We start from the raw sequence: 12193 nt of genomic DNA, 5'->3' as shown, positions 1-12193 counted from the left end.
AACGCTAACAAAACGAAGTGAGACCGTAAAGGCATAAAATACTGTAAAAGGAAAGGGTATTTGCATTTATGCATGTCTTTTCGAAGGAGAGTCGATGGTAAAATAATTTGTTTGAAGTTCGCAACTCACTTTCCATATGAAATTTTTTCTCTCAAGGTTTCCTTTATTGATTTGGTATTTTACAAGGAGTGCTACTTCCCCTTCTTGTTGTTTTAAATGAGTTGCTTTGACAATGTAACCTATTTTCTCATAAATTTGATATATTAATAAGTTATTATTTGTTGCTTTTTTTCAATATTGTTTTTAGATACACCAGGTCGATTTGGATTATATATAAAACATAATCGTTTTGTAAAATAGATCATTATCCAATTATTTAGTTTTAAGTCCATGATGAAGAATTCTAGCTTTGGTGAGCGATATTAAATAAAATGGTCGGAATTCTAAAAAAATATTTAAATAAATATATATATTTAGTAAGTAATAGTTAAATTTATTTCATAATAATGAGGAGAAAATCGTGTTAACTAGTATATATATGTAAAAAAAAAGCCAATACCAATAAAGTAAATATTTTCGTTTACACATCAAGTATGGAAATTTAATTAAAATTTTTTGTAAAAGTAATAAAACTGTTTGACTTTAAAAATGATCCCCAAACAATTGTCAACCCCCGATTCAGATGGTGTCGCCAAAAACCCTTTTGCTTGGGATGGTACCAAAAATTGCTCAACCAGGCCCATAGCCTTCATTCTGGCCAAAAACAAGCTGGATCTCAGCGGTTGTCCCAATTTGGTTAAAAAAAAACTTCAGATGAACTGAGGCGTGGAAAAAATTCACTGGCCGTGTCCGCAATGCAAATGAGGTCCTTTCAACGATCCCGTACACTTGCACACTTGCCAGAATTTGGACATTGGACATTGGGGCCTCCAACGGTTCCATCTCCATCAGCAGCCTCATCATCCTCGTTGCTGGTGACAATTTAACACACAAATTCACTGAAGCGTCAACTTGGGCAGGCATAAATTTACAACATTCACCGCTGGCAGCCGTCAGTCAGTCGGCCAGAAACTCCCCCTCGCCGATATGTGCTTTAATTTTCCTTTTTCTTGCAGTTTTTCCTTTGTTTTTTTTTTTTATTTGCGCTCATGCTTTGAGTCAGTGAAGCGGAAAACTTTACAATCCATCAAATTAATGGAGCAATGTGTCACGAGGAGCACTCTGGAGCTGAACCCTCAGTTGGATTCCCTTTCCTCTGTTTCCCTGGACTGGCAAACCGAGTGATACTGCTCCTTCTGTTCCTGCTGGTGAAATGTCATCAACTTGAAATTGTAAATCAAGCAAAAATTGATTGAACAAAGCGCTGCGCTTGAGGAGCCCGAAGAACTGAACAATGAAGTTAAAGGCCAGGGAAATGGGGATTTCGGCCAGCAAATGGAGGGGAAGAGCCAGTGACAATCTGTTGAATAGATTTGTGCACAGATTATGCACTTCCACCTTTCCGATGACAAGCATCTGGGAATGAGAATTCGAGGCTTTGTAGTAGAGTTTATCAATGGCAGGGGAATTAGTCCTTCAACATTTAGCATTTAATCGAGAATTGTCACTCAAAAAGCAAATATACAAATTTTAAGTACTTATAAAATAAATTGAAAGTAGAAATAATTTAATATTGCATAGGGTATTTGTCTGAAATGATTAAACAACTAATTCAATTTGGGACTTTTTGCAAGCAAGGACAAATTTAATTAATCCCTTTTTTAGAAAGAGATATAAATATTTTTCATTTTTGATTATATTGCTACTAAACTAACTATAGTCTTAGATAAGCGTTTTCGCTGGAAACATTATAATATAAAATATAAATTACCTAACGTTTGAATCAGAAATATTAAAGCTATTTAATCACATTAAAAATTATACTTTTTTAAGTCAAGATAAGGTGAACTATTTATTTAGCTTAAAACAAACAAGTTTAGGAAAAAATAAAGCTTAAGCAACATTTTTAATCAGCATTAAAGATAGATTATTTAGAGCTTTTGGCTTAAAAGCAAACATTTGGAAGAGTTTCTTATTGCTTTTATTAATAAACCTAAACTAAACTTTAAAACTTTAATATGATAGAAGTAATAAAATGTTGTAAATAGTTGGTAAAATCGCATTTACTTTTAAGCTAATTTCCCCTTTGGTTTCCAACCATGGGGTATCATTTAAGAAAGTGGAATCAATCAATAAGTGGTTATATAACCAATAAATCCATAATACTCATTCGGACAGCCATCGCTTCTGTCATAAGATTGTCCACTCGAAACCCGAGCCTTCGGGCAGTGACAACACACTTTCCAACCTTTCACCAGGGACCGGGTAATATGAAATACAATTAACACAGTTAATGTGCCGATGGGTCAGCCCACATGGCACCACTCCACGTCCACGTCCACCTCCGCCGAAAAGTCGAAAATTCGAAAAGCCCAGGGAAGTGTCCCCACCTCGTCCAGGGAACTGGGAACCTGCGACCGACCGACCGACCGCCTTTCACCAACAGAAGTGACTTTAATGCAGTTTTCTCGGCAGACGCAGACCCCGACGATGGCATAATGAAAGTCCTACGCGATGCCATGGGTGAAAAACTTTCGCAAATATGCAAATCGTCCCACTTGCCATTTGCACGTACAAATGTAACTTACATTTTATAGACTTATCACGCGACACGCGGCCCGACGAGAGCGGTCCATAAATCTAAACGATATGCGCCCCATTGCCGCCCACTTGCAACTTGCGATTTGCAGGGATGCTGCTGTTCATATTGATGTTGGTCCTCTGCACTCTCAGAAAAAAAAACTGTAATTAAAAAAAACTTTACATCAATGTAAAAAAAATATTTGTTATTGGTTCAAAGACATAAATATAATCCTTTTAAACATAAATACAATAAAAAAACCTTTTTTGTTTTATAGTCAAACAATTATTCTTCAAATCGTTTTGAATTTTAAGCATTAAGAAAACAAAGGAAGACAAGTATTATTTCAAAGAAAATCAGATATAATTTTAAGAACTATGACCATTTACTTCTTCAGATATTTAGAAAATATTAAACTATAGTTTACATATGATGTTGTCAAGACTAATGCACTTTTGGATAAAATATTGTACTTTGTTTTCGCCAAACCAAGAATATTATATTATGTAAACAATTGTTAATAAGAGTTCTTCTATAATCTCATTATTTTTTTCTTTCTATTGAGACACATAAAACATATATCTGTAGTTTTAACTGTTGCAAGTTAAACACGTATTGTCATTTTGAGTTTAATTAAAATTTTTAAAATATAATAATTTTTTAAAATATAATAATATATTAAAAAATCATAATATATTAAAATATATATTATTTTAAAATATATATTTTTGAGTGTGATGTTTGTGCTGCTGCCACTGCCACTGCCTCTACCTTTTCTTTTGCTGATTTCGACGTCGTCACGAGTGGCAACAATTAATTTTCATACGCAGACGCAGTTGGATGGCGTGGATGTGGCAGTAGTGGCGGGCTGGAACTCGGGATCTCGGGTCTCCAGACAGATGGACAGGCCCACAGAAGTCATACTGGCTGGCAGGGAGCGGATGCAGTTTTAGGAGTCTTCGTCGGGGCGACAAACAAATTGCACATCGATGCGACTGAGATGGCGACTTGTGGCATTCTAGGAAAATAAATTTAAATAAACGCAAAGTCCTCGCCGTTGCTGTGTTTTCCCCTTCCTGTTTTCTTTTTCTTCCCAGCCAACAGAGCGATAGCGAATAAGAATTGAAAATGCAAATTTGCGCAAAAATAAAATCAAGTGAAGTGGCAGAGGCGGAGGCAGGAGACAGGGGGCACAGATTGAAGAGGAGTGCAGTGGAGTGGCTGACTTCGGGCCACAAGTGTTTTAACAATGTTTGCATGGCGCATTACGTGATTTGGCCTCCGCCCACAACCCCCTCCTCCTAAATCCTGCTCTCATCGTCATACTCATCCTCATCCTCAACCTCATCCCAATCCTCCCACTTGGCTGCTCCTTGCGTGTTAGCACCATGTTCAAATTTGAATAAAACGCAATGCGAAAACAGCGAAAACAATGCATAGCTAAACTACACAGATCAGATGAATCTTGAATACTCTTTAATTGGCTAGGAAATCTTTACAGTAAAGGAGTTGAAAAAAACCCTTTAATTGGGAGGAAATCTGCACAGTTAAGGGGATTTAAAGAGGGCTTTGCCTTAAACTAAAACCATATTGGCATATCAGGTTAGGCATTTTATATATCAATGGAACGTTTACACTAATTCAACTTTACTTTTAATTATTTTTTTATATAGAACACATATAGAATTAAAATTATGTATAATAATTAATTTTTCATTATTATTATTAATAATGTCAACGGTTTTTCGTTTGTAACACAAACTTATGTTCTTATGTTTTAATATAAAAGTTTATTACTTTAAAGTTAGTTAAACAAAGTTCATGTTTTTTAAGACAAACTATTTTTTTCTTACATATATTTAATATATGCCATAATCTTTTAAATTAAGATGTTTTCAACATATTTCTCTTATTTTTGTATCGCCTCATAATAGATTCTTAATTAAGATACAACTAAAAGTCAATTTATATATTGTAAATTTAAATTGTTAATTTAAGTATTTAAGTATTAAGTATTTGACTTAACAAAGGTATATGTGTATTTTAGAAGGTTGCTTTCTTAATGGACAGGTTCTTTGCCCAAGCGGTGCTACCTTTTACGGAAACAGTATGCCAGCGATAAGGACATCGCTTTGAAGTGGGTGTTGCAGGCGGCTGCTACCACTCGAACTCATTGACGCCTCTGCCTTTGCATTTGCCTTAGCCTCTTTCAGGCTATCATCGCCTTGGTAGCCCCAACTTCATCGTGGAACCTCCAACCCCTACATCGCCCCTCATCGGATGTCCCCTTGTCTTGGCGGAGCGACACTTTCGGCGACGCTGGGCGTAGATAACATTCTTGGCCGGCGACATTTTGCATGTCTGGAAGCTACCTTCGCGTCGGCAGTCGATAAATTAGCGCTTGCATCTTCATTTCGATGGCAATGGGAGTGCATTAGTCCATGGTGAAAGGTTTTGGCCAAGAGCCCTACGGGCCAAATCAAGAACAATGGGACAGGATACCCAAACCGCTGCACAACGTTCCTTTTTGCCTTTTTGCCTTTTAGCCCGCTGAGTCATTATTAGAATCTGCAGCTGCGACTGCACCGGCGGCTCAAATCCAATTACAATGCAAAATCAGCAGGCACACAATGGTTAAGGATTGTTGGAGCCTAAAACTCTGAACCTGAATCCAGTCCAGTCTTCTTTCCCCCCTTTCCCCCCTATTTCTTTCGATCGGCAATTTGGCCTTTGCTTCGCGGACATGGACATGGCCGAAAGCCGCTGGCCAACAGTGTCCACTCTCTGTGGGCCTTTTTTGCTTTATTATAGCAACGCTTATACAGATTAGAATAAATCAACTTGTCCCCCCGCGCAGACTAGACTCGGTTCCGTTCTGCTCTCGTTTTGCTTGTCCAGCGATCGGCAAACGCTACCGGCAACAACAATCTCAACCGGCCAGTTGGACTTTGCAGCTGCATTGAGGTGTGCAGAGCAAAAAACATCAACATATAACAAACAGTTAACAGTTCATACGAGGCATATTTTTTAAAAATTAAAAACAATAAGGCTTACATTTTTATGAAATAGTTATCTTTCAGTGCCTTATTTGAGAGTTATAATTAAAACAAGGTATAACCCAAGTTAAAACCAATAATATTTAACTTCTTTTGAGTCACGATGTATTGCATTACTGTTTATGATTTGTATTAAAGTCCGTAGGCCAAAACCTCTAAGGATTTTAGATTGCTTTAGATTTAAAATCTGTTGAAAAATATTTGGGTTTCATAAAGTTACATTAAGTTTAATGAAGAAAAACCTGGCCACATGCTTATTTATATACATTCCATATGGACAAAGCACAAAACTAAAATTGTATGTGAAATCATCAATGGATAATTAATGCGAAACTGAAATCGATTTGAAGATATAATAAATATAAAATAAATGTGTGTGCAAAATTTTTGTAAAATTATATTACAAAACTCCAGGCATAATCTTTGTGGAATTGTTGTAGACATTAGTTAAAATTGCATTCAAAGCTAGATAAAAGTGTATAACTTTTAAGGTTTTCTTCAGTGTAGTTTCTGGGATCTGGACCCAAGACTGACCACCCTACTGCCCAGATAGTTGGCCGCGGATCCCCATTAAATGCGCACCGACCGAAAGGATGTTGGATGTTGGAGATAAGCAGGCAAATAAGTTGGCTTACGCTAGAAAAGGAATTAATAATGCAGAAATGATGGGCTGCTCTTTTGGCTTGCAGGTTGCTGGAGAAGACCGGACGAGGATCGGAAATGCGAAACCGGGTAATGGAAAATGGATGAAAGCAACAGCCAAATGATCTTTAGAGGAAATCGCAAAATGGATTCATTGCTCACATTTGAGCTTTACTGCATTTCCTGGAGCTGTTACTTTGCTTACATGGTGTCTTGTATGATTATGTTTTAGTCATTAAAATGATATTTACTATTGGTCATTAATATTTTACTTGTTTTCTTTATAGCCAACTGAGGATTTTACTAAAAACAAGAAAGGCAGCAAACTTCAGTCAGCCGAAGTTTATGTACCCTTGCAGCTATTGCAAAAATTAAAAATTCTTTAAAACATCTACGACATAGGGAGCTGTACGATATGGACGGCCGACTTTTATGAAATTAATTCCGTAATTTTGAAATATTAAACCATTACTATATCTCGAGAACTAAAAACATACATTTAAAAATAGCTAAATTATAATTTTTATTTATTAATTTCTTGGATGGACGAAAGGTCAGACAGACGGACATGGCTAGATTGACTCTACTAGTGATGCTGATTAAGAATGTATATTTTTAGGGTTAAAATTGTCTACTTCACTGCGTTACAAATTTCCGACTAAAATATTAATACCCTCTGCAAGAGTATAACAAACAATTTTACTGGAAAACTTAAAGTTGCAGTGGTTCCATTTAAGAGCGTTTTGCTAGTTACCGTTTCTTTAGTGTGAGCTTAAAATCAAAATAATACATTGAATGTGAAGAAAGTAAAGGCATGCATATCAATTAAAATTTAACAATAGTTTTTTTTTTCATAAACTAAGCTTAGTATAACAGACAACAAAATCATTCCTCATCTTTAATTACCAATCCGAGGAATTACAGAAGGTCAGGGCTTTTCAAGAATACATGTCTCCAGGAAGAGGTTGCAATCGTTCTTTTACACAACACCAGGAAAAAAAAAACCTTGAGAGATAATATTGTGTCCAGAGCATCTGAGAACATAAAGTTCAACACTTGGCCGCTCGACCCAAAGCAAATCGTACAAATTAAACGCATTCAAGTGCAAGGTCCAGGAATTTTGATTGGGTCAAGCGAGTCCGAGGAGTCCGCGCGGTAGCTGAAAAATGCCATAACAAAATGTGTCAAGTGCCAGACATAAATGCCTAAGTAAGAGAGCTCCGAGGAGCATAAAGAACGGACCCAAGATGCGGCAACAATGCCAATGGTAGAGTCGTCTTGTTTTCGAGGCCTGCGGCCTGCGGCCCTTTTGCTGTTGTTTGCACTCGCCATTCGACATGCGGCTCCTCGGATCGGATCGCCTTGGATCCGCTCGAGATGCCTTGGAACAATAAATTTTCGGTGCGTCAGTTTTTGTTTGCTTCAGCCGTTGGTGCAGGCTTTTGGTTCTTCCTCTGAGCTTTCCAATTAAAAATGCGCAATTGGAGCTACCCAATCGCTGCGACTTGTACTTATTTGTAAGTTGCACGCATGGCTCCAGCTTCGTCCTCTCATTTCGCTCCTTCACGTCGCTCCTTCTCCCATCAGAGTTTCCATTAATTTACATAAAAATATCTTAATTGCGAGCCTGCGATGGCGGCCTTTCGATTCGATTTTTTTGCGCTTATCAATGCCATGTCATGTCGCCGACGCCCTGAGCTCAAAGCCCCTGCGAGTGCACAGGGAAAAAACCAAAAATATCGTTCGGTTTTTATTATCTTACACAGCGAAACAAATTTAAAAATCAGAAAGTCATTTTAATTTTTAAACTGCTACCACCTAAGGTATTGTTAATAAATCGAATGAACAAACGCAGGGAACATAACTAAAGCTCTCAACAAATTTTTTTTTTAACATGCCATCACTTTCTAATGAAATATATTTTTTAAACATGCAATATGTACTCAAATGACCACCAAATAAAAAAACGTGTACACAAAAATGTAAAGTAATATATAAAAATAAAAGAATAACAACTCTGGCCCTGCTAATAACCCATTTTATAATTTTGCTTAACGAACTGTAAACTAATTCTAAAAGCTAAAGAAAACCCTATCAATATTCATAAAAAAAATAAAAATTTAATTTTTTAAACATAACTTGTAAGTAAATCATATGTTATTGAAGAGAAATTACCTAAAACCATAAATTTGTGATAATTTTTCGCTGAGTGAATTCGCCTCCTTTCTGACAAATTTGTGCGGCTCCACGTCAAGATCGCCATCTCGATCCACATGGCATCCACATCCACAAGAGGCAGCAACACATGTCGGGCGACACTTGCAACCCGCCAGTTGTGGAGCATCCGCTGTCCGCCGTCCGCTGTCCAATGAGCCCGACTCCTTTGTCCATGCATAATCGCTGATAAATGTGGCTTTCTGTGCTGCAAAAATGATTTGTTGATAATTAATGCAGTCGGATTGGAAGGGGCGAAAAAACTGGGGGACAAACCTCCCGAAAACCCGTTTGCCGCATGCCGCTAAAAAAAAAATATTGCAAGGAACAGCAGCCAGCAATTTGTGCCAAAGTTGTTGTTGCTGTTGCAATCAGGCCTTAAAGGCAATCAACGCACAGTAATTCATGCCGCCTGACAGCACCAGCTCCATTCTCCATTCTCCAGACTCCAAACTCCAAACTCCAACTCCAGATCCCAATGACCCATACCAAACCAAAAATAAACCGAGTGAAAATCGTTTCCTAGCTTTTTTCTGCGCCTTCGTCACGCAGCTAATTGTAAATAGTAGAAGAGGGGGCGGTGGAATTTGGGGGGCGCGGCCAACATGATCGCAATTAATGCGGCTAAAGTTAGTCGGCTGCTTAATCGTGGCCACTTGATCAATTTAGCACGCAACCCGATCGGAAAAAGAAAGAAATTAAGGAGCATGGGGCATTTGTTTTACTTAAAACGAATCAAAAACTATAAAAATTTATTTCAGAGCTTGACCAAACTTTTTTTAGGGGTATACTTACGCATTTGTTTTTCATACAAAGACATATTAGAAACAAATATCGGGGTAGCCATTTAACTTTCTACACAATAAGAATTCTGTCAAAAAATACATAAATGCAACCTTGCGTATGGCATCATTTTTGCAGCCCTGAAAATAGGAGTCTAGCCAACCCTGGAAGCTTCCACCTTACGTTTTCGCACACTCTGTTGACGAGCGAGTTTTGTATTTTTTCAATTTTTTTTCCTAATATTTTGAGTTTTCCAAAAATGAACATTAAGAAAGCCAAACTGGAGATGTTCATGATGGCCGAGCAGGTGTGGAAAGATGCGGAGCGATGGCAGCAGGGCATTCAGCATGGTCAGGTGGCCATGAAGATGGTCAAGACCTTAAATCTCCGACTATTTGTCACCGAGAATCGCCTTAATCATGCGGCCTCTAGACGCGAACTCCAAAACACGGAGAAACAGATCAACAACTTATATATGCGCCTCCAGCGTCCTCTGACCACGATGAACAAAGTCCTTCAAACGCTGACGGAGCTCAGGGACAACACAGCCCGGATGCTCAATCGTTTGACGCTCTGGATGGACGACGACATAGTGGCGGAGCACATGATCATGCCAACGTTAAAGGCTTCCAAGCTTCTGGAGGTGATGCAGTTCCTCAGCCAACGCTACGATGCCGAATGGGAGGTCAAGGAGGTGGTTGTCAGTGAGTAGGAGGGGAGCAGGCTGGGAAAACACCAAAATTGATTTGTAATGCATTATATTGTTTAAAATATTTCATTCTTAGTTAATGACTAATATAAAATATTGTTAGATCCTTAATATTTGTAACAAATTATTGCGAAAACGGAAGTTTTAATACCCAGGCAGTCAAGAAATGGATCCGAAATAATGTTAAATCATATGATTTGAAAAAATCGTATAGGAAAAAAATGCGACATATAAGCCACTTTCTTGAAAAGCAACAGTTTTTAAAGTTTTTCCCGATCGTGTCTATGGCAGCTATAGGATATAGACTTCCGATCTGCGCCGTTTTCAATCTGCGTTTACAAAAAAAAAAATGCGATAGCGAAAGTTTTTAGTCTCTAGCTTTTAAACTGAGTTTGCAAATGTTTAGAAACGGTTTCAAAACCATTGTTATTATACCCTCTGCAGGGGAACTCAAAAATATTTCAGGTTATTGTAAAAAAATATAAAATAATTTTTTGGGAACTACAGTAATTTTTTTACTTAAATAATTATAAACACAGCAATCGTTTGTGCTGTAAGTTCTTTATAATTGATTAATATATGGCTTAAATAGTCTTGGAATATAAATTGTAAGCCAAAGTTCAATCAAAAGTCACACATAAAACTTCCAAATTTTTCAAATACCTTTTTAACAACTCTTCAGAATTATAATAAGAAAAAAAATTTTATCAAATTTACTTTACAGACGACTTGGAGCACATAAGCAACTCCTACGAGCTGGACCTTTTAATGGATGGCTGGAGCATTTGCAGGCATGCAGGAGGACAGGAGTTCGCCATGAGATTGCGCGAATATTACGAGATTGTTGGACACAATCAGCCTTTGGTTATGAGCACTTAATCCTTTTGCTTGGACACAAGAATCCACCAACAACAAAATACCACATATGCCATTACAAATAAGAAAACCGCATTATTGTTTTGAATTTGATGTTAGTTTTATTTGAAAAATGTTTTTTTAGTTTGTATTTGTTATCGCCTGCTTGCCAAACAAATCTATAATCTGTAAAGAAATTACAAAAAATTGCATTTCGTTTTTTTCATTTGTTTTTCATGGTTTTTTATGGTTTTTTTTGTTTGTCGTGTTTGCTTTGCACATTTAAAATTTGACCCACTTTTGACCTTTGCTATTTGCTCATCGATTTTGCTCTTGTTTCGTTTCTGACTTGGTAGCAAAACAAAACTTAATTGTAATTTTACTACAACAACATTTTGTTTTTGCCCATTATATAATATTTAATTGTATATAATATATAATATGCAATTCTGTAGCTAGATTTTGACATTCATGTTCTCTCGTACCCAATCTCGATATATATATATATGTATATATATATATATAGTGTGTATGGTGACTATAACATGCTCCCATTTGTTTTATAAACAAATGTCTGTCTTCATTTCAAATTGCTCCTCTCGTCCTTCGTCCTTTTGGAATTTAGGGATCTAATTGTTTGGATGCCCTCGAAACTAATTTAACTTAATAATTGCATACTTTTAGGCTAGGCTAGTAAATGGTTTTCCTCGTCAACGCTTAATGCACTTTTTTGTTTGTATTTTTCATAGCTTTTTGTGGTTTTTTCGGTTTTTTCGTTTTTTTTTTCTTTAACTTTAATTAGTTCCCAAGCCTTGAACTTGACCCTTAATTAACTTTACAATGAACGTGTATAACTTGTAGTCGCTCGCATTTCGTCAACTTCATTTCCAAGTGAATTGTGGTTTGTCCTTAGTTTAAGCTAATCATTAATTAGAAAATTTTCAACTCGTAAACTGAGTTTTGTTTATTAAAAAACTGTTCCCATTTTGGTTTTTAATCCATATATATATTTTTTTTCCTTATTTTTTGTTTTGGTTTTGTTGCTATGAATGCTTGTTGTCAATTGTTGCGGTCAATGTTTCGAGTTGGTTGTTTTCTTTAATCGTTAAACATTTGTTGTGCTTTACACTTAATTATTGCTATAATTATTTGCTTTTATTGGCGCCCGGGTCTTCGATTTCCCGGGAAATGAATGAGAGAGTGTGTGTGTGGCAACTGAAACCTTCTTAGCTAGGAAAAACTCGGCAAGCACGA

At 36.8% G+C, this 12193-nt stretch overlaps 2 protein-coding genes across 2 annotated transcripts; one reads left to right on the top strand and one right to left on the bottom strand.

Annotated features, from left to right (window-relative positions):
• Nucleotides 1-3981: 3981 nt before the first annotated feature.
• On the bottom strand, nt 3982-9310 carry LOC121467055. The gene is made up of 3 exons (XM_041707862.1): nt 8869-9310; nt 8554-8800; nt 3982-4052 (listed from the first exon to the last, which is right to left on the bottom strand). Exons 1-3 carry the CDS (start codon nt 8890-8892, stop codon nt 3982-3984), a joined length of 342 nt encoding a protein of 113 aa, XP_041563796.1. The 5' UTR covers nt 8893-9310.
• Nucleotides 9311-9511: 201 nt separating this feature from the next.
• Nucleotides 9512-11131, top strand: LOC108142450. The gene is made up of 2 exons (XM_017266316.2): nt 9512-10079; nt 10809-11131. The coding sequence occupies exons 1-2, from the start codon at nt 9635-9637 to the stop codon at nt 10961-10963; spliced, it is 600 nt and encodes a 199-aa protein (XP_017121805.1). The 5' UTR covers nt 9512-9634; the 3' UTR covers nt 10964-11131.
• Nucleotides 11132-12193: the final 1062 nt, after the last annotated feature.

The sequence above is a fragment of the Drosophila elegans genome, unplaced genomic scaffold, assembly GCF_018152505.1.
Source record: "Drosophila elegans isolate 14027-0461.03 unplaced genomic scaffold, ASM1815250v1 contig_208, whole genome shotgun sequence".
In the NCBI taxonomy this organism is placed as follows: domain Eukaryota; kingdom Metazoa; phylum Arthropoda; class Insecta; order Diptera; family Drosophilidae; genus Drosophila; species Drosophila elegans.
Note: the sequence above shows the minus strand (reverse complement) of the source record. Positions and strands in the feature narration are given on the sequence as shown.

Excerpts from the sequence above, each read along its gene's own strand:
- LOC121467055 (XM_041707862.1), bottom strand. The coding sequence starts at position 8,892 with ATGCGGCAAACGGGTTTTCGGGAG. Across the intron at positions 8,801-8,868 it reads GGCAAACGGGTTTTCGGGAG|CACAGAAAGCCACATTTATC; the intron begins GTTTGTCCCCCA and ends TCATTTTTGCAG. Across the intron at positions 4,053-8,553 it reads TCACAAATTTATGGTTTTAG|GAGCAGCCAAGTGGGAGGAT; the intron begins GTAATTTCTCTT and ends CTAACACGCAAG.
- LOC108142450 (XM_017266316.2), top strand. The coding sequence starts at position 9,635 with ATGAACATTAAGAAAGCCAAACTGGAGATGTTCATGATGGCCGAGCAG. Across the intron at positions 10,080-10,808 it reads GGTCAAGGAGGTGGTTGTCA|ACGACTTGGAGCACATAAGC; the intron begins GTGAGTAGGAGG and ends TTTACTTTACAG.